Below are 21,007 nucleotides of genomic sequence, written 5' to 3' on the forward strand. Positions count from 1 at the left end.
CGTGAAGCCTGTCATGGTGGGATAGGGATAGTCTACGCAATTGATTTCTTCCGGTTCTCATGCCACTCCGATATTAATCCACGGTAATCTGCCAACTTGTAAGGCTGGAAGATCTCACTTATCCATGAGCTCTTCCTCTTTGTCTTCATTGCCAGGTCTTCAAGTAGCATGTCCATATATGGCAGGCTGTCGAACACCAAGTCGGGAAACCTGGCGCCAGACCCTCCGGCCTCTTTCGGTCTTCGAACTCGCTCATACTCGGATTGCAGTAGTGCTTCTTGTCTCATAGTACCTGCACCACCTTGCACATTTGGTGACAAGCCCTGGAAGAACGCCGTGATCCAAAGAGCTTGTACCTGCGCCAGCATCACGGCATGGATGGATAGGTGCGCCCCTATGAATGCTAAGTTGCGCGTCGCCAAGAATGCGTCAGAAGAAGGGACCATGAATCGGTATAAACAGAAAGGCGCGGACGCAGGGCCTGGGTCAGCGTCTTCTGATTCTCCAAGCAGCCCAGTGGGAAGACTCCGAACAGGCTTAATGACCAGATCTGGGCAAAGCCGTATCACTACATTTCTAGCTTCTCTGATGCTTTGATCTGAGCAGGTGCTGTTCGAGGATGTGAACGAACCTTCCTCTGGCGACTGAGAAATTTTGAGAAAGCTCGAACTTCCTAGGTCAGATATTCCCAACTGCGTTCCGCCTAGCACCGAGGGCAGTTGGCCCTGAAGATTACCAACTTTGAAGTCTATCGAAGGTATGGATTTCCACCCTGTACAAGCGACGACAATGTCTGCTTCGACCTCTATACCGCTCGTCAGGTGGACTGATCGTCGATCAAGCGAACTAATTTCAGCGATATGAGGGACGACTCGGCCGTCTTTAACAAGCTGGAACCAGTTGGTGTCGTAGTTATGAATGCTCAAGGAGTTTCCCATCCAGAATGTCGAAGTCCATGGCTTCATCAGGCGAACTGCACGGTTGCTAGAGTAACCGTTGGCTCTGCACACGTAGTAGTCTAAGATGTTCCAAAACCAGGACCGGACTCTCCTTCCCAATGTCGAACGGTTGAGGAACTTTTTCATGACACCTTCCGACGAGCTGAAAGGCCACGGGTCAAACCACGTAAACAACCGCGTGAGTGACAAGCGAGAGAGTGATGTTTGGAAGGAGAATATTTGAATTGGCCGCCAAACCCAGCTAGGACCACCTCCAGACGGACGCATGACCATGTGTACTTGTGCACCCGCCATGGCTGCGGCGTAGCAGACATCCCAAGCTGATTTATTGCCGCCGATGACTACCACGTTCCGAGATTGTTTGATGACGTCCATCCCCTCCTTGAGCTGTTTGGAATGAATCATATTTCCCTGGAAGCGGTGCTGTCCCGGAAGGCTAGGCATGAAAGGCTCAGATGTAAGGCCTGTTGCCAGCACAAGCTTCTTCGTCTTCAAACGCCGTGCAGTAGGTTGTTCATGCAGATTTCCTGCATTTCTGTCGGAGAAGTCAATGAGCCACGTTCCGTCTTCTGACATCGTAGCAGCGAGAACTTTTGTCTCTAGTCGGATGAGATCTTTCAGACCAAAGTGCTCGGCAAAATCTGATAAGTAGTGATGAACGGTCAATCCTGGGATATGTTGGCCGGCCTTCAGCGAGTATCGATCGAGATCCATAGGGAAATCACTGAACTCGTACGTTCCCGCCACATTGTTGGTCTTCAAGCCCGGGTATATTCTCTCGTATGCCCACGTTCCGCCAATCGTCTTTGCGTAGTCCATGACCAATACTCTGGGCTGTTCGTTCGTCACAGCCGCCTCCAAGTACGTCCTAGCCATTGCAAGACCATGCCATCCTGGTGGACACCTGTAAGTTGACCATGCAGGCTGAAGTCCTTGGATGTTTGTTGAACTTACCTGCGCCCACTATCAGGAGGTCGACACACTCCATCATGGTTTCCATGTCCTGCCAGTTCTGCGGGGCCTCGGGAGACTCTCAGTCCATTTCGTCCTTCGCTTCTACTCGTGAAGGCGGCGTGTTAGTGCGTAGTCGACTGGCCCAGTGTACCGCCCACCATAAAGTTTATAGCATTAGCCGTTGATCGCTGCCGAATCCTAAGTTCTTATGGGCGGTTGAACCTAGGGACGTCCCAGGACAGCCCCGATGCGGGGTCAGCCTCCCCGAAAGTTCTTGGTCAGTCACCCAGTAAGCACCCCGTTAGATCCGGAGGCCAAGTTGCCCATCCTCCATTGGAGATAAGTCGGGCCTATCATAATTTTCGGAATCGCGAACAGCATTGCGAGGCTAGCAAGAAGTTAGGTACAAAAGCGGTCGTCTTCCTCAGTCCTGTCTTGCCAAGAAGCCTTGCGGCCAAAAGCCCCCAGCTCCAGACCTGCCAACCTTTGGAATGATTTGACTTTGGTCCGGGAGCACATATTTCAGCACCTCTCTCCCAAGTCGTTCTTGCCTTTTAAGTAATCGCATATTACGCCAGGTTCGCAAACCAGGCGTTTCGTGGTATCGAGCTATGGATAATACACCTGATCCCGGCCAAGCAGCAGTGCTGGATCTGTCGCAACACCCCACTGCTCAGAAATTTGTAGAACGCTGCTGCGCCTTCTTTGAGGAGGTCGAGGACTTGTAAGACCATCTCTCCATTAACTGGCCGAAAGTAATACTCACGATATCTCCAAGGACGCCCGGGAAGGATCTCGAGTCCAGACTTAATAAGGAATACGGGCCCGGAAATCCTTATTATGAGGACTTCTGTCGTTATATCAAGCAAGGACTGGACGAAGGGTGGGTAGCTGAGACGGAGCTTAAGGGGCGCATGTACCGACGGGGTAAGATTGCGCTGCCGAGCGCGAGGACCCGTTTCTTCAGCATCACGACCGTCTATATGGAGAGCAACGACGAATTCGCCGGCCAGTATCATCAGCATCCCTACGGAGAAATCAACTGCGTCGTCCAGCTTGACAAGACGGCCGAGCTACAGGGCATGAGCGGTTGGCAAGGCGCTGGGTGGACGTCTCCGGGCCCGGGAACTCACCATTATCCCCGCGTGCGTGGTGGAGCCCTGGTGGCATTGTTTTTCCTGCCGGCCGGGCGCATCTCTTACAAGGCTACGCCGGACATGCCGCAGCCGATTGCAATCTGAGGCTGAGGTACTGGATCTAGGACATGTGGGCTTGTGTGATCAAGCGACACTCCTAAGTAAATTGTGTATTGACTATTGGGGAGAAAAGAAGAAGGAAATACCATTTGCTATGGTCACAGTGTACTGCCCGAGACGCTACGATTGGTCTTTGAAACCAGCTCTTTGCTGCAACAACCCTGGCAATTGTGTGGTGATATCGCACCTAGATATGGTGCGACTATTCATTTACTGTTTTACCGACTGAGTACCGTGGCGGTGCAAGATCCGTACTAGTCTTGGTGTCCTCAAGGTAATGGCATCACTGTTCTACGACGAGGGACATCATGCATGCCGACTCGTCTGACCTTTGATGCAAGAGGGCCAGTAGCATTCTCAACCCTATCCATCATATCGTTCAGCGTAGCAAACGTGGCTGCCGCTGTGTGTCTGCTCCATCCGAGTTCCGCCGGGAGCCGTTCATTTTCTGGGAACGGGACAAGGCAGGTTAGCAATGACAGCTCGCGGACACAAAAGGGAGAGTCAGCTTACCAAAGAGATATTCCACCCACGACTTCTCCACGGTTCCGGAAATACTGTCACCGATGATGATTATGTAGGCGGCCGTCTCACCGATGCTGAAGCCCGAGCCGAGATCACTCATCGAGTAGTCTGGGTTCGTCGCCATCGATGTCTTGACCCTCGCCAAACGGGCATCTGCGGCCATCTGGACGTCTATGACTGGCCCCGTCCAGTATGACCTCGTCTCATCAAAGACGGTCTGGTTGAAAGTGTGGGCGTCGCCGCTCCAGTAGAAGTCCGCACGGCTAGAAGCATTTGTGGTCAGCTTATTGCTTTCTCTCGCCGGCCCAACCAGTAAGACGAAACAAACCTTAGACTGGCGTCATGTTCCAGAATGTTGTGATTGCTGAGATCGTTGAGAGAGTACGTAGTGGCATTAGGCGTTGGGTTTGTGGTAATGGCATTGTTGTACAAGAATGTTGCCAACTCTGCATCGATATTGAGCGCCGTGTCTAACGCTTCAATGGTTTTCTCCAGAGTTATATCCTTCCCGTCGTGAGGTAGGTATCCATGGTTCGCCAAGGAATTCAACATTGGGCAAGGGGCTCGTACTAAAAGTGTGTCAGTTACTCAATTAGTCTCTTTTTGGGTTCTTCACGGTTGAAATATCATACCATCGCTAGATCCCGGCGGGTGCCACGGGGGCAATGAAGGATAATCTTGAGCTGCCACGGCCCCGATGAACAGGAGATTGATTAAGGGGGGATTGTTGTAGAGCTTCATCTTGGCTACGGGATAGAGAAGCGACTTGAAATCACCTTATGTCTCGGGGGGCTGGAAAAGGCAGGACGTTGACTATGAGGCTTTATATATCTACCTAGGTACCTTGTAATTCTTCATATTGTGAGGTGCGGAGGTCAGCTACCTTGCCCAATGCGACGCAACATGGCAAGGCAGATTGACCGCTCAACCAGGGGATTGGTATCAGATGAATAATCCTTCATTTCTCATTCGCGCAAGCTCTTGTACACATGATCCAGGTCCGAGCCCGCCAATAAGGCGGACTTGTGCAGAAATGGCGCATGGTTTGCCTCGTTGAGCACTGTATACTCCCGAAATGTGGGCCAGAAAGAGTAAAACGGACGCAGGCTGTGATATGCTGGCTAAGTGCATTGCATGAATATACAGGGTCCTTACGAGCTGGGGTTACCGCGGGAAAAGTTCCTGTCGGTTCGTATCCGGCTTAGTACTCAGCTGTATAGCCTATCCCATGCCCTGACGCTGACGCTGACGCTGAAGGATTCGCGTTACGTGGACAAAGGTACTGTCCGGGCGACCCGGCAGCATAGCCTCCCCAATCATGGTTGGTCAAATGACAGCTGCCTGATACAGCTGCAGGGACTAATAAGACAACCACAGAGGGCGGGAGCACCAATGTGCAGCGGCGATTAGTTATAGCACCGAATTGCCGCGTATGGTTTGAAGCTCTACTTGCTTTGCTTCCATAGGCACAGACATGCATGACCCTTCAATGATCACTCCGTATGTCGAGTTGAGTTCTGGGGCTGACGAGAACGCAAGAGTCACTGAAGTTCTTTCCACAATAGCATAACACAAATGCTTGTGACAACTGTATTGTATCTTGCTCTGTTTATAAATACTCGAGGTACTATACAGACAAAATCAGATCCTCCGCCGGAAAACCTGGGGGTTGAAGTAACAAGACAATCTGCCAACAGGGTCCGGTAGCATAGAGGCTGCGTTTTGGCCAATCTTTCCGGCTATCCTTTGCTCCATGTCTGGACCGTTACGCCGGGGGATTCTGGGTGGCTGTGCCAGGTGACAATCTCCGCATTGTCATGGGCGGCATACTGCCTTTGCCAATCACCCAGGACTTCTTCTCCTGACTCGAATCTTCGCTTCCAGAGGCGGGATACCAAACCCAGCGAACCAGGTGTTTGGTGGTCGCTTGCCACCATAGCTTTCGGGCAATTCTATGTCGTAGTTCATTACAGCATATGCCATGATAAGCTTGAACTCGTATTCCACCAGGAATCGACCGGGGCAAGCATGCTTGCCGTGGTTGAAGGGCAGATTCTCCGCCGACGTAGCCACGAAGCTCAAGTTGTGAAGACCGGGTTTCCCTGTGCCAGGCTCTGCGGCAGCCTCTCGCCGGCGTGAATGACGGAAAGGATCATACTTGTGCGGGTCCTTGTATGTGTCGGCATCTGTCTGTGTCTGGTGAGCCAGGATGGAAACCATGGCTCCTTGAGGTACACGGATGCCATCTTCTGTTACGAGCCCATCCTTTCCGACAACGAGGCGCTGCACCGCGCGGCCTAGGAAGGTGTGCACGCGCAGCGTCTCACGGCATATACTGTCAGCCCGCGTCATCGCCTGGAACTTGGCTTTATTCCACTGCTTGCAGCCAAGATCACCAGGACCCATGACCCTCTGAACCTCTTCCCTTAGAACCGACACCGTGTTGAACTCCTGATCGGACCCAAGAACATCCAGGAGCAGGTTATGCAGCGTGAGTACAGTTTGGTGCATGGTACCGAAGTTCATCACAGCAAGCCGCTTCGCCATGTCGTCAAGGTTAAGTGCCTCATCCGGTCGTTCGTTGACCGCGTAATCCATCATCATTCCCAACAAATCTCTAGGACCCTGTATGTTATCGTTGACACCCTTCCGTTCAACGATGCTTAATCTCTCTCGATACAGGGGTTCAAACCGCTGTTTGAGGTCACCAAGCTTGCCAGGCATAGCCCTTTTGGTCCATTGAGCGACAACCGGTCTGAGAAATCTCTTGTATGATGCGGCAGCACCAGCCACATCTAGCATGCCGTCTAGGACGTTATAGCAGCTTTGGACCCATGACTTATCCCTCGCTAAATAGCCCGCTTGTTAGTCTTGAACCAAAGAGGCAGCGTTGGGATGTGGAAATCTCTCACCGAGCTTGAGACCCTCCGGCGAATCTCCAACGGTAAACCGTTGTGTAAGTTGGCCGGATAGCATTCTGCATGTTGGGAAAAGGTCGAGCTCTTTCCAGTTTTGGGTATCTGTGCCAAAAGTTGCTTCAAATGCCGCATTCAGCTCGTCGCTCATGATCGCACACATCGCATCCATTGCCGAATTGAGATCCTTCTTGATCAGCATGCCACCCCAAGGGTCGTAGGCAAACTTGTAACCCAGACTATGTTCGAGCTGAATGGAGTCTACCTGCGCGGCGAGCGAGTTCACCACGTCTTCGGGTTGTCTCACAAGCCATTGGAGGGACGTCGGCGGGAGAATCACCTCATCGTTCGGTCCGAAAACTGGAATCAGCACTGATTGCCCCCTTTTCGAGTACTGTTGCGTTACACAATCACGTCAGTATTCGAACGTCAAAGGGGCCGCATAGCTTACATTCTCATACGCGTCGTCAAAAACCGCAAGACAGTCAGCCTGAAATTTTTTTCTCATTTGCTGCCATGGGACTCCTTCCCGAGCCCCTATGCGTGGCAGGTTTCGTGGATATCGGTCTGCGCATAGCGTCCGGTAGATGGCGACGACGGCAAGCGTCGTTACAGCCACGGCCAAGACAAGCACCAGAGGGTGCTCAAATCTCAGCGCCGGCGTCAAAAATGCAACCATATTTGCCAAATGCCTCTGCCAAGTTGGCGATCAACGTCTTGTGGTATCGAACCAAGAGCCAAAGCCAAGTCCTGTTTGTGTGACGAGGCGCTCAGGCGCACTGCGCCATATTTTAATGCCTTACATCCTGCGCACAGGGGTGAATTGCTCGCGTAACGGATCAAGTTACGGGCGGTATCGGCGCCGGTGAGGTGGAATGTTCGAATCCTTCGTGATCCACCACGAGATCTCGGCTTATCTGATTTGATGATCTGATAAGATAATCTCGGTAGTCTCGAGGATCACGACCCATTCTAATGGCGCCGTCTCAAGTTCGGCACCAAGGCTAGCCGTTTCGGGGCTCCACATGGAGCCGAATCCGCTCATGACGTACCGTCGATTGGCTCTTTCGGACGACACAATATCCTCTAATGCAAGAACGCTGAATTATCGTCGCACTTCCGAGTTTGCACGCGTGGCGGCAGGGATCCCATGGTTGGTCGAATCATCACAAGGATCATAGGCCGATATTCGCCCACGTCGATTTCGAGGCAAGTTTGTTGGACAGGCAAAACTTGGCCGCATGTTAGTCAAATACTCTCGCAAGTGCGGGTGTTCTTGTGTCAACGGCTTGCATGGACAGAGCTCTGGAGAAATGTTCATGAAAGGGGAAGTCACTAAGTTACCACACTGAGAGATATACACATTCCTTGATATCTGCTTAGAAATATCAACAGGCGTCCGATATTTTCAAGGCTGACGATCAATTTTATTTCATTCCAACTACTGTGGTTGGGCCACCGTTCCGCCAAGAATTGACGCCATTGAGATGGAACCGTATTTGCGCAGATTTGGAGAGGCTGCTATATGCCTTATAGAGGCTGCTATATGCCTTATATTGGACGCACTCGTCAGTGGCAAGCTATCAAGTTTCAACTTACCATTCACCTGTGAGTCTCGGGCACCAGCTACGGTATTTCAGCGTGAACCATGGCGGTGTTTTCCGGGAAAAAAGTTTTGTCTTAATGCCGCTTTATATAACAACGTAGGATAATGCCATAGTAATGGTTTTCTGTTGTGGCCACCCACGTAGTAGCTTGCATCTCTGGGTCCGTTGGCATTCAGTATCTCGCCCCAACACTTTTTTCTATCTTGCAAGCCATCGAGTTGAGCAAAAGACCATGGCGAAGGCTTCCGTGGATTCTCGGTAGCATTGCAGGTTAGGCATCACCGAGATCGGAGTTGCATCATATTAGAGAACTTGCAAGCAGATATCTAACAAAATGAAGTTTTTCGTAGTTCAAAATCCTTTCATCCCAACTACTGGTAATGTATAAGGTAAGGAAAACTTGTGGCCTATGCAGATCGCCGCCATGCCTTGTACTACTTTGAGAGCATACGTGTCTGGTGGATCCAACCCCACTTGTCTCCTTTACCTTCGGTACTGATCAGCGAGCACCAGTGATGGCTGTCTTGCTGTAAGACCAAGTATCTCGGTGTAAATACTTTGGACACTTGGAAAGAAACGCTTCAAGATAAAAGGGAGTATGCCGCATCTCCAACCTTCTGAAATCAAGTGCCGTAGTGCCTTAGAAAACTCCTTCCACATATCACACCTTGTGTTGTTCGATTTGCGAAGCCCTCTTCTCGCTTGAGCGGTGTGGCTTGGACCTGAGTCTGGCGTGGCCTGGTGTGGCCTGGTGTGAGTTTGTAACCTATTGTTTATGTTCCTATATCGTGACTGTCTATTCCGCGTCGTTTTCATAAAGGTAACGCTCGTTCCACCCATACAACTGGCTTCTGCGTTCTGGCGACCGACAAACCCCTTTTATACGTCTTATATAAGGTATTAGTCCTCTGGCCAGCCTGATTCAAGTCAAAAACAAAGCACGTTAAATTTGTCGTTAATGACAGAAAAGACTGTTATGGCTGCAGTGATCGTTTGAAAGAATGGGTGTCTGCCTATGGCCAGGTTCCGAGTATCTACCGAGGGGGGTTCTACATATAATTGCTCTTTTGGCTGTCTAATAGTTAATGAAGCAAGATTTAGTCTTTGCAGGACCTATCCCATATTTTGTGTCCCTGATTGCAACTGACCTACTGCGTACGACATTACGACATCGACCTGAGGTCATGATGTCCTGGAACACCGTTCCAAATTTAATAGTAACGAATACACGAGTGATTACTTTGGTTTTGTGAGGCTGGTAAGGAGGTGATTGGACGTTGCGGTAAGAACTGGTTCGTGGGGATTCATTAGAGTTTCGTAGGGTAGATTGATAATCGAGAACATCAGTGAGGTTCGGAAGAATATTCCACCAGGTCCAACTGCATTACTCAGTCGTAATTACGATGGAGATGCGAATATTTCGGCGTGATTATGAAAGCCGCAGCGCTCGCACGAACTTCTCACCACTTCTTGGTTGACTTCCTCAAGCAGAAATAACAGCTAGAGAATCTGCCTGACCTCTTGTTCACCTTTGGCGAACAAGAGAATTTTACTTTACCCAGCCTGCTAAGCTATTTCTGCGTGATGATTGATGGTTGAGAGCCAGCCTGACTATCGAGTTACACTATTGCCCCTTCGAGTCTGCTTCAAGTGTCTCAGCACTATGTGAGCAAATTTCGTGTCACCAGGGATGCCTGCTGAATACAGTGAGGCGCTGTTCGCGACTTCAGCCTACCGAGTCTCTCGGCTACTATACGAACTGAAGCGACATGGACAAGGCAGTCTAGGCTTTGATCACACAAAGTGTTGCAATTGAAAGGTCTGGAAGGAACCTGAAAAGAAGTTCAGGCCCCGGTCTCAATTAAAGAATGCGGTCAGCCCGTGACCGCCAAACTTGGATGCAGGGGTTGGAAATATACACCAAATCTGGATAGGGTTCAAAGTCCAGCTGGCCAAGGCGACCACTGATCTCGTCGTTTCAAGTGTACTATGTGCAGATGGTAACGAAAGCGACTTCTATCAATAGTCGCGCGGCTCTGTCGGTAATTTAGGCTAAATGAGTTTCGGATGACAGGGTCGCATGCAAAGCGAATTACTAGACACGGCTTACGAGACCCAGGTGTTAGATTCGCAGTTGCCCCTGAGCCCGAATCTCGCAACAAGGCCGGCTTCATGATCAATGATTCATCTATAGATTTTAACCGGCTGGATGGCTTAAACGAGTCCGCCGCCTAAGCGAGCTGGCGATACTACAGAACACGCCCGAACTCTAGAGGTCCCAGGCTTCCGGGTAGCACTACTGCTAGTTCCGCTTCCACGCACCATTCAAGTGGCAGGTGTTCGTAATGCGAGCAGTGCATTGAGGCTATTGATGGGCCGTAATGAATTCGACGGTGACACATGTCGGCCGACACTTGGGTATGAATCCATCCCGCTGGGTCTGGTGGGGCGCACGTGCATCTCTGCATCGCATGATCGCCTTTATTGCCTGCTCCCCAACGGTGCGACAGCCTCAGTCGTCTGGCCAGGCGACCGAATCAGCTTTGTCATCGGCCCCCGTCATCTGTACACGTTTGGAAAGCCTCGTTGCTATATCGGCCCTACATTCCCGGCAGCGCGTGAGCGGTGCTATTGCTTGCTTGCGTTCAAGTTTGTCTACGGTGGTCCGCCGAGCCAGCCGAGGCATAACCGAAGGCAAACAAAACCACTACATCTGGGTTATGGTAACAGTAGTGTAAGCCAGTTGTTCCCTCCATTCTCGCTTGTCAAGTCACAGTTCGGGAGCCTCTCATCGTACTGAAGTTGCCCGGCTACTCACCTCAGACGGAGGTGGCACCCATGGTACCTGGGCTTGTTAGCTCTGTGCGGAGTAGTGATGCGGAGTTCTCATAGGTGTTGTACAGGTGCTGTACAGCATTGCACTGAGAGCCAGCGGCCTTCCATGAGTCTAAACGATCCGTACGCGGGCGGCCTCTGGAAGGTATCCGAGGACGTGCTTCTTAGGAGGCACACAGCAAGCTGAGCCGAACGTATCACGGATGCATTCCTTACAGCCACATACCATAGTACAGAATGAAGCCAGCGACCATACACCCCCACCCCAGAAAAAAAAAACCATTTCCCCAACTTCATCTCCAAAATTTCCCCAGGGCCGCGGCCCACCATCTCCACGCTTCTGTGCCACGATCTTTGCTCGCTTCGTGCCGCGGGCGTGTTCTAGCGCCTTGGTCTATTGGCGCGTTTAATATATTCCCGGTTTAACCGTCGTCTTTAACCGGACCTATCACTGCCCTGTCCACGCTCCTCCGCAACCCCATATTCCCTACTCCAGAAACTTTAGCACATCCGCCGCAACGGAGACATCGCATTGGTAGTGGCGATCATGTGTTTTGCACAGCAGGATCAGCAGCTTCACTGGTCTCGTGGTATCGCGTGTTATGGGCATGGACCCGTGCCGAAACTTGGAGCTAAGGTGGCTCGAGATTGACTGCCCAACCAACAGACTTGGACCGATGGACTCCAGTCATAGAGTGGGCATGCATTGCAGTGCTATTTTCTCCTCAGGGTCAGATCAGTCAACCGAATCGTCTATATGCACTTGATACACTTGTATGTCAAGGAAGTCATTCTCTGCGTTCAGCGCCGTGACTCTGTGCTTCCGGAACCGTAAGCCACAGGCCAGCAGGATCGTTTCTTTCAAGCTTCCTTGGGGGCCGCCGTTAGGCTCGACGGTCCGCAAACCCCCAGCCCCGAGGGACCCAAGAGTACTGCTGTGAACCAATCTCGTAACCCTCCGGGCTTGTACCAAGTCTAGTCAGGTCCAGAAGAGGCCGGGACGAAAAAGCTGTGCCGCCAGGGCAGCGTCCCCTTGCTCATACAAACTCCTGCCGCCAATGGGGAACTCCAAATCCTGATCGGAGCTAGCGTCCAACCATTCTATCCCGAACTCGTTAGGGTGTGCGGTGGTCGGTTCAGAATCCAGACTCGGAAGCGACGACAGAGTCGGGTCGTCCTATGCTGAGCCCATCCTGGCTAATATCTGACCGCGTCCTGGTTCGTCCATATTGATCCCCGCTCCAATGCTACCCCGGCCGCCGGCCCATGCATACCACACGACCCTTGGGTCTGGCGTGGGAACTTCTGAGATATATTGAGACGTCCTCCCCGGGTACCCTCGCTATGCCTCGAATTCTCCAGGCTCAAGAACCAGTGCTGTCAGTGTGGCATCCTGTCAGTCCGTCTGCTTTGAGTCCCTGAATAAGTGTCATCTAGGCATTTCAATCGTCAGTGCCCGTAACCAGTCAACATGGTTCACGTGCCAGTTCATGCTCCCTCCAAGGGAGCCAGAGGCCATCAGTCGGATGTCCTGGCTGCTCAAGATGAGGCACCGCAGTTCGAGAAAGTCACCTGGTACTCGGATCCCAACCTGCGCAAACTCTATGCTTGCTGCGCCGTGCTGATGGTCGCTTCCGCTACCACTGGCTACGATGGGTGAGTAATGCCAAACTGTAGGGTCTTCGAGAAATTTGGCTAATGGGAGAATCTCAGCATGTTGGTTAACACCTCACAGCAAATCGACGCCTGGGGTAAAGCGTTTCCTGAGATCGACCCGAATAGCCCAATCGGTACACAGTACTTGGGTCTGCTAGTGAACATGTTCAACATCGGAAGCATTATCAGTTTCTTCATGACGTATGTTGATCTTCACTTCCGGCCAGAAGCCCGCTGACATTCCCTTAGTCCGTACGTAGCTGACAACTACGGACGTAAGACCGCAATCGTCGTCGGATGTCTCTTCATGGTTGTCGGTGGCTGCTTGACTGCTTTCTGCAACGGCTACAACAGTAAGTTTTCGACAGGCTGCACCTGTATTGGCTCAGCCCGCTAACGACGGCGAAGTGTATATCGCTGGTAGATTCTTCCTTGGTTTCGGAAACAGTTTCGCCCAGATGTCCTCCCCTCTCCTCCTTACCGAGATCTGCCACCCTCAACACCGTGGTCCCGTTACTGCCGTATACAACTGTCTGTGGAATGCCGGTGCTCTCCTCGTCTCCTGCATTGGTTGGGGCACGGCCCAAATCAAGAACGACTGGTCCTGGCGATCAATCACCTTCATTCAGATCGTCCCTTCGCTCATCCAACTTGGCTTCATCTACTGGATCCCCGAGTCGCCAAGATATCTGCTCTCCAAGGACCGTGAAGAAGAGGCTCTCAACATGCTTGCATTTTACCACGGCTCTGGGGACTCCAACAACACCACTGTGCAGTTCGAGTTCCGCGAGATCCGCGAGACGATGCGCATGGAGAAGGAAGCTGCTCGCTCGAGCGGATACATCGACTTCATCCGCACCAAGGGTAACCGATGGCGATTGGCAATTCTAATCTCGCTTGGTATCATCTCCCAGTACAGCGGAAACGCTCTGTTCTCCAACTATATGAACACGATCTACGCTGGCGCCGGTATCACAGACCAGAACCAGAAGCTTGGTGTAAGTCTCCACACAATCATAGCTGTAACGTCGGAAAGTCATCAATGCTAACAAATTCACAACAGCTCAGCACTGGAAGGACCATCTATGACCTGATCATCACCATCGTCGCTGCCATGAACGTCGACAGATTTGGTCGTCGCCCGCTGTTTCTTCTCTCCGCCGGTGGCATGTGCTTCGCGTTCGTCTGCTGGACAATCTGCGGTGCCATCTATGAGAACTCTGGCGGCTTGAACAGCTCGTCGGGTTATGCCCAGCTCGTCTTTATTTGGCTCTTCAGTGCCTTTTACGATATTGGTTTCTCTGGTCTGCTGATTGCCTATGCACTCGAGGTCCTACCATTCAAGCTCCGTGCCAAGGGCATGATGATCATGAACATCACTGTTCAGGCTGTCCTCGCGCTCGGCAACCAGACCAACCAGCTTGCATGGATCAACCTGCCTCACCACTGGAACTTCATGCTGTTCTACACTGTAAGCTCATTCTTTGATTTCGTGCTGTGCAGTCTGCTGATATGCCCCTCCACTAGCTCTGGGACTTCTGCGAGTTCGTCTTCGTCTACTTCGTCTACGTCGAGACCAAGGGCCCGACCCTGGAAGAGATTGCCCGCATTTTCGACGGAGAGGAGGCTGTGGCCCACATCAACATCCACCAGGTCGAGAAGGAGATTCACACAACAATTCACGAGGAGGAGATTACTTCACCAAAGTCTGCCCTTTAGATTATCCGTCACATTTCCAGGAATGTTAATTGAGAGTGTAACGCGACGGAATTATGTAGCGGAGCTGTAGTGTCGGAAAAAGACAAGTACTAATCGCCATTCAAATGAATGTTTGCCGTGATTGCTCCAAGTCTCTCTGTGATTCCAAGACACTGTCGTAAACTAAACCCACCGAAGTTGAGCTTCGATCCTCACCCCCCATAGGAACCTCCAGCTGGAGATGCAAGGCTCATGGCTGTCTTACGTATGAAATGTGAGGCTATCCCACTTGCTCCACGTCAATGTGTCTCCCACTTGCTTTGCAGATGGCGATATTCTAGTTGACCTCCAATTCATCTGCACAGCCCCGGCAGTAACTCATATGGTGCAAACACATAGGACACGACTTCGCGATTCTCCCGACTCTTCACGCCCAACAGGAACAACTGCCTGGTATATGTCTACGTGTAGAACCTAGAAGTAGATAGGTAAACAACAGTTGATGAGGCCGTGAGAGCACGTGAGCTATCATGGGTGGGAACTTTGTATCTAAGCTGAGCGTCGCACTCGACAGACTGTGAGATAGGGGTCTGTAGCTTACTAAATTCAGCCACTGCTGCTTGCGACCGATCTGCAAGGGCACACCAATAGTAATAAGTTCGAATGGTGACATTATCACGCGATTATTGTTGCAACACACTTCGTATTATTGCTTCTGGTTTAATGCCAAATACCAAACCATGTCTTCAGTTCATAATTCCTGTGCCAAGCTTGCTTACTATGTCCTGGAAATACGCGACCAATGTCGAGTCCTTTTGTGGGCTCAGGCATTCCACACGTGGACCACAAATGTAAAAACACACGAAAAACAAGCTCGACAAAACCAAAGATCCTTATGCAACTTTTGGGACGGAAACAGAGCAGAACAGAACAGCAAAACAAAAGGACCAGCGGTTTCGGTCCTGCCAGATGGTATACCAGGACAGTTGCGATCAATATATCGAAAGGCAGGAATGCAGCCAAGGTTCTCTGCGATGGGATGGAATGCGGCTTGAGCTTCAAATCTCATCCTCCATCACAGTGTCTAGGTCAACGACACTCTGAGAAAGACGACCGAACGGGCCATCGAGTGCACCGCCACCGCCGTCTGGGAACTCCAGGTTATCGATGGACTGTGTGGCTCGGGAGAGCTTCTTCTTCTCCCCCTTGAGCTGTTCCCTCTTGTTGGCAATCTCGCCGTCCTCTTCCATAAGTCGAGCGAAGGTGGTGTCGTCTGTGACTCTCTTGTTAGTCTTGCACTGAGTGCAATGTGTCATGTCTCTCGACTTACCCGCTTGATTGAGGCCTAATTCTGCTGTCAAGTCCTCATGAAGACTGTTTGAAGCCACTGCACGGAAGAGTTTGGAATTCAGGCTCAGCGTTACGCTCTCGACGAAGCGCATCGCGGCAAGAATGTAGTAGCCGCGCACCGTCGCTGCAACTTCAATCTCGGTGGCAAATTCCTCAGGTCCCAGTTTCAAGAGACCCTTGCTGATCTCATCGCGTTCTTTGTGACGTTTCTCCTGGCTCATCCTCTCTAATGGCAGGATCTTGTAGTCTGCATCAAAGATTCCAGCGTGCCTCAGCATGTATATGGCGCGGTGGCGCTTGAGGGTCTCTAGCTCAGCCTCCTTGTATCTCTTGAAAGCATCGTTGTTGGTTGTGTACATCTGGTATGTTTCTGCATCAAAGAGGTCCTCCAGTTTGGCTCGCTGGAACATTTCCATCTTCTCAATATATACCATTAGCTGGGCATCCGCCGCCTTGAAAATCATCCGCTTTGAAAGAGTAGCCATGCTCTCCTCTAAGGCGTTACGAAGAGTCGACTTGAACAGCGCCATCGTGAGCGAAATGTACAGTTCCAGGGGCTTCTTCCATTTGGTGATGGCGCCAATCACTAGGGAGTCGTACACTTCGGAAGACACAATCTCAGCAGGTAGACCAGCACGTCGACGGCGAGTGATCTCATTCCGGATGGTTTGCAAGTTGAGTCCCTGTCGTCCAATCTCGGCAAAGTCTCTGAAGGGGCCCAATTCCGTGACTTTACCGCCCGGCATCGGTGTAGTGCGCCAAGCACTAGGGGTCGCGGAACCACCACCACCACCTTCCTGCTTGACTGGACTCATTCCTGGTTCTTCTGCTCGCGATCGTTTTGGTGTTGCTCTGATGGTGTGGTCGCTGGGCCTCGGCCGCTTCCGTGACGGGGTATCAACCGAATTGGGGTCATCCAGAATCTCAACGACGCCGTTATTGTGTTCTCTATATGGAGTCGGTTCATCAGGCCCGGGCGCTACTTTGCAAGTCGGTTTGATGGTGAGAACGCAGGCTTGGAAGTACTTATTTAGCTCGTCCCACTTCGCTTGAAAGTCCGTATCTTTGACCGCAAGCTTGACCGCATCATTGAAATCGTACAAGCTCTTCCTAACTTCATGTTCCACGTTGTGAGGAAGCTCAGGAAGCTCTGACAGCTGGTCTCTAATCTCAGCTAGGCGGGCCCTGACTTTGTTTTTAATTGCTGGCAAACTTCTGGAGAAGGCTTCGCCAAGGCATTTTGAGAGAAAGGCCTTAAGAACTTCCACGCCACACCGGTCCGAAAATTCGTGGAAGTCGGGAGGCCAGTGCTGCTCGTTACTAGTGAAGAATTGCTCCTCCCACTGATTGAGCCGGTCCATGTTGCCATCATCATTCGGCAAAACGGGACGGGAGGTAATGAAGTAGCCGCGTCCCACAGGGTGTTTCTCGCCACGAAGCACCGAAAGCCATTGCGGTGTATCTTCAGGCCGAACCATGTCAGCCTTCGTCAAAACACCAACAGTTCGCTCCTGGGCCTTGGCCGCTCTGATGAGCCCTAGGGATATCGAGGTCTCCGGGTCGTTATTCATCGGTAACGCCCACAGGATGATGGCTTGCGATCGGCAGATATACTCGCTGGAGAGGTTTCTTACAACCTGGACAAGATACTCGTCTTCCTCGCGGGCTGGTGTGGAGAAAACTCCTGGTAAATCGTAGAAACTCAGGTCTGGAAGGTTGGGACCCTTCATCTCCAGAGCGACGATGTTGGGGGAGAATTGAGCCTCCGTAGCATCTGCCGCTGCCTGTAACACGTTATCCCTGGCGTAGGCTCCTTCGCCCGGGACGAAGATGCTAGAGGCATGATTGGGATTCAAGATGGCCACCTGTGCCCATCGAAGGACTTCTTCCGTGTGCAGTCTCTCGTCGAAATCGATCGACTTGAAGTGTTTCACGACGCGTGGCTTTTTGACCCACGGAGGAAAAGGGTTGTTTCGAGTAACATCAGACCTTCTAACTGGGCCGCGCGGCTGGTAATCGTAGTCTATCTGCAGCGAGACTGTGCAAGACCAGCGGTTGTCGCGGCTGAGACGGATGTGGATGGGACATCGCGTGCAAACTCCACCACTTCGAGGGAGATCAAGCTCCGCCAGGCCAGACATCAGGCTTGATTTGCCGGCTGACTGGTCACCGACCATGACCAACTCTGGAAGTTGGGCAACGTGCGAGATACCCAACTGCTGCAACTCACCCAACGTGTCGTTACAAGCTTTCAACTTCATTCCGATATCTGTGAAAGACTGGTGCATGAAGCTTTGCTGGACACTCTCGCTCTGGGAGGATGCTGGGGTCACATTGCGCCCCTTGTGATCGGAATGGCGAGGCCGCATTTCCATAAGCTGTGGTGTGTCATGAGTTGTTACGGAGGCGTCACCTCGAAGCTGCTGACGAGGACGCTGTCTGGTCTCGATGCTTGCTGTGGGAGTTCAGCTGACTGAAATCGACACGACTTGAAGATGAGACGACTTACGGGCGTCCGAACGATAGAAGGACTGATTTGCGTTCAGCGGCGGAATTCCATTTGGAATGGATGGTGATCGACTCTCGCTGGTGTGAGAGTGAGATACGGCAGATGGTGTCTGGCTCGCCTCTTGGGGCTCGGGCTTGATAGCTGTGCGTCGCGGCATCTTGCGGAGGCCGGCACTCTTCATTGTAGGATGTTAGTGATGAGATCAACGTGTCCGGGCAGGTAGGTTAGAATGACCAACCTCAAGTCTGCTTTGATGGTGTGATGGTGCGAAGTGCCGGATTTATGGTCAAAACAAAAGCAACCAAAACTCGAGGGCAACAGGCTGCTTAATATCTTGGCATGCGATACAGCATCGCACAGTGACGGCGTTGCTGCAGAAGCGGATCGAATGAGGTGCAGTAGTTGCAAACAGACGGCCGAACGGTGCTGGAAAAGCTGAGATGAAACGAACAGAACTGGCGACTCAAAATCTGCTACCAAGAGATAGTGAAAAAGCCTGACAACGGGTGCGTACCTTAGCAAGTACTATCTAAGGCCGAGCGGCAGTGGTGTTGAGATTCAATCTGGTTTGGGGCAGTCAAGAAAGAAGAAGTCCGGTGGCTGGGGTGGCCCCTGGACGCGGATGCAGTTGGGCTAGGCTGAAGGTGGGGCAACAATTCACACGATGCCATCCAATTCCCACGGGCGACCGTGAATTCGCATTGGCGTGTCCGTTGCTCGCACCCCTGCGAGTTGCTTGGGCTGTAGACAATGGCGGAACACTTCACTTCCGATTGCATCCCGAGTTCAGCACTCGGGTCCAGGTTGAAAGGTCATTGTCTCGTACGCCTAACTTGCCGGTCTATAGTTAGTGATTGACAATGGGTGAATACATGCACTGTCTGGCAGCTATATTGTACCCCGTGGCAGGCATGGTGGCGCCTCCTCATTCACGCCAAGACACTTCCAGCAGCGTAGAGGCAGCAACTGTGCAATGGAGAAATTCAAGTCAAATATATTTCGTTTACCACATGAAGATTGTCCTTGTCCTGCCAGACAAGCCGGTATCAGACGCATCTGATTAGTGAAACCATGTCAATCTGATCACGCCCGCAGCACCTGCCCGTATTCCCTTGGAACCGAATTCTCGCCATGTGATCGTAACCGTTTGCTAGTATATTCTCTACCTCTTGAGTTTACTTCCCAACATCAGACCCTGAACGCTTAGATCAAGAGCACAAGTGAGAGAGTTATCATATCCAGGCATCCAATATATTCAATCAACTAGGATACAAGTTAGCCATGCTCAGTTATGGGACCGCAGGTCGTCCATCGCATACGCACCGCTCCTCCCCAAAATCGGGCCCTCTTCCTCATCTCGCACCCGGCGCCAGCCTCTCTCGTCTCTCTCATCCAGTTCCGTGCCCGGCGTGGGGTAGGGGGTGTCGCAGTCCCGGCTGGCCAGCCGAGGCCAGTATCTGCGATAGCTCCAAAACCCGACCACCAGACCAAGGGCTGAGCCGGTGCAGACGTCATACACGTCGTGCCTGTAGTCCTGGCACCGGCTGATGGCTATCATTGCCGCGCCCACGAGAGGCGCCAGGCAGAAGAGAGCACGGCCCAGGTCTTTCTTGTCCCTGAAGATGCGCAGCTGCCCGGCCAAGAAGAACGCCGTGTACCCCAGGCCGGCAAAGCTGAAGCTGGAGTGCCCCGATGGGAAGGAACGCCAGCCATCATGAAGTGTGTGGTGATCCGTCTCGGTACACACCTCAAAGGTGACCAAAACGTCCCTCGGAGTCCCAGCCTCCGGCTTGCACCTAGCGATCAGGTCCGGCCTCGGTCTGCCAACAGTATTCTTCACAATATCCGTCAGGAAGCTGGTCAAGATGACAGCGATGGCCAAGCCGAGTACGGTCGAGTGGTGCTTGTGGAAGGAGGCGCGCGTGACGCTGTTCCAGAATATGATGACGCCGAGCGGGACGAACAGCGCCCAGACGAAGTTCATGGCCACGGGAACGCGCTCGTGTTCGGCGTGGGGGAAGGCGATGCGCAGGTCGTTGATGAAGAACATGCGGTGGAACGGCTCGACGAAGAACTGGATGAGCATGTAGGCCGTCAGCAAGCCGGCGAAGCCGACATAATCGGGGGCATAGGAGTGCTGCAAGTGGCGATCCCGCAAGTTAGCAAGAGATCAACCAAACGAGGAGAGAGAAGCGAATTGCGTCCAACTGCGATACCAGGCCACGAGCTGCAGTTCTGCCCAAGGGATAGACAGTCAGGGCGACGACGTACAGTCCAGAACCGGGCCACGGAGCCCAGGATCCCCTCTCCATTGCCGTCGCCGGCATTTCCGTTTCGTGGAGCCATTGCTGCAAGTCACCGGCCTCGGATGCTCTTGAATGCCCTCCACAGCATCTTTGCAGAGGGAAGGAGTTCGGAATGTGTGTCGAGTCCGTGGTCGTGTATCCTAGGCTCAAGCGGTTAGGGGGGGTGGGGTGTCGCGTGCGCGCTGAAGGGCGCTAAAGTTAAGTAAAAAAGATGTCGGCTTAATGACGTTTGGGGGGGCTAGCTCTCGGTGAGGGTCGGTGAGACACGGCCTCACGCGCCTGGGATATGGCAGCATAATCCTGCGCATCCCAGCAGCTCGGGCTAAGGGCTCGGGCCGCCGCCCGCTAACCGGTACCCAAGCTGTCTATGTAGCAGCTCAGCACTACCGACGTTCTTCACCACGACCAACCAAGCAAGTTTACTGGGCGAATTGCCA

General features: G+C 52.2%; 7 protein-coding genes across 7 annotated transcripts; 2 read left to right on the plus strand and 5 right to left on the minus strand.

Annotated features, from left to right (window-relative positions):
* Window positions 1–32: 32 nt before the first annotated feature.
* Window positions 33–1,835, minus strand: JN550_007118 (uncharacterized protein; the record flags this gene model as incomplete). The annotated part of the gene is made up of 1 exon (XM_049318933.1): window positions 33–1,835. The coding sequence occupies one exon, from the start codon at window positions 1,833–1,835 to the stop codon at window positions 33–35; it is 1,803 nt and encodes a 600-aa protein (XP_049171013.1).
* A 689-nt stretch (window positions 1,836–2,524) lies between these two features.
* On the plus strand, window positions 2,525–3,154 carry JN550_007119 (uncharacterized protein; the record flags this gene model as incomplete). Its single annotated transcript, XM_049318934.1, has 2 exons — window positions 2,525–2,637; window positions 2,692–3,154. The coding sequence occupies 2 exons, from the start codon at window positions 2,525–2,527 to the stop codon at window positions 3,152–3,154; spliced, it is 576 nt and encodes a 191-aa protein (XP_049171014.1).
* A 284-nt stretch (window positions 3,155–3,438) lies between these two features.
* Window positions 3,439–4,435, minus strand: JN550_007120 (uncharacterized protein; the record flags this gene model as incomplete). The annotated part of the gene is made up of 4 exons (XM_049318935.1): window positions 3,439–3,617; window positions 3,683–3,957; window positions 4,023–4,263; window positions 4,327–4,435. The coding sequence occupies 4 exons, from the start codon at window positions 4,433–4,435 to the stop codon at window positions 3,439–3,441; spliced, it is 804 nt and encodes a 267-aa protein (XP_049171015.1).
* A 1,101-nt stretch (window positions 4,436–5,536) lies between these two features.
* On the minus strand, window positions 5,537–7,288 carry JN550_007121 (uncharacterized protein; the record flags this gene model as incomplete). Its single annotated transcript, XM_049318936.1, has 3 exons — window positions 5,537–6,543; window positions 6,607–7,003; window positions 7,061–7,288. 3 exons carry the CDS (start codon window positions 7,286–7,288, stop codon window positions 5,537–5,539), a joined length of 1,632 nt encoding a protein of 543 aa, XP_049171016.1.
* Window positions 7,289–12,522: 5,234 nt separating this feature from the next.
* JN550_007122 (uncharacterized protein) lies at window positions 12,523–14,426 on the plus strand (the record flags this gene model as incomplete). The annotated part of the gene is made up of 6 exons (XM_049318937.1): window positions 12,523–12,707; window positions 12,765–12,908; window positions 12,957–13,060; window positions 13,116–13,705; window positions 13,771–14,178; window positions 14,235–14,426. 6 exons carry the CDS (start codon window positions 12,523–12,525, stop codon window positions 14,424–14,426), a joined length of 1,623 nt encoding a protein of 540 aa, XP_049171017.1.
* Window positions 14,427–15,463: 1,037 nt separating this feature from the next.
* Window positions 15,464–18,445, minus strand: JN550_007123 (uncharacterized protein; the record flags this gene model as incomplete). The annotated part of the gene is made up of 3 exons (XM_049318939.1): window positions 15,464–15,678; window positions 15,736–18,210; window positions 18,265–18,445. The coding sequence occupies 3 exons, from the start codon at window positions 18,443–18,445 to the stop codon at window positions 15,464–15,466; spliced, it is 2,871 nt and encodes a 956-aa protein (XP_049171018.1).
* A 1,074-nt stretch (window positions 18,446–19,519) lies between these two features.
* JN550_007124 (uncharacterized protein) lies at window positions 19,520–20,610 on the minus strand (the record flags this gene model as incomplete). Its single annotated transcript, XM_049318940.1, has 3 exons — window positions 19,520–19,527; window positions 19,588–20,401; window positions 20,536–20,610. 3 exons carry the CDS (start codon window positions 20,608–20,610, stop codon window positions 19,520–19,522), a joined length of 897 nt encoding a protein of 298 aa, XP_049171019.1.
* Window positions 20,611–21,007: the final 397 nt, after the last annotated feature.

The sequence above is a fragment of the Neoarthrinium moseri genome, assembly GCF_022829205.1.
Source record: "Neoarthrinium moseri strain CBS 164.80 chromosome Unknown scaffold26_Wmoseri_CBS_16480, whole genome shotgun sequence".
NCBI classification, from domain to species: Eukaryota; Fungi; Ascomycota; class Sordariomycetes; order Amphisphaeriales; family Apiosporaceae; genus Neoarthrinium; species Neoarthrinium moseri.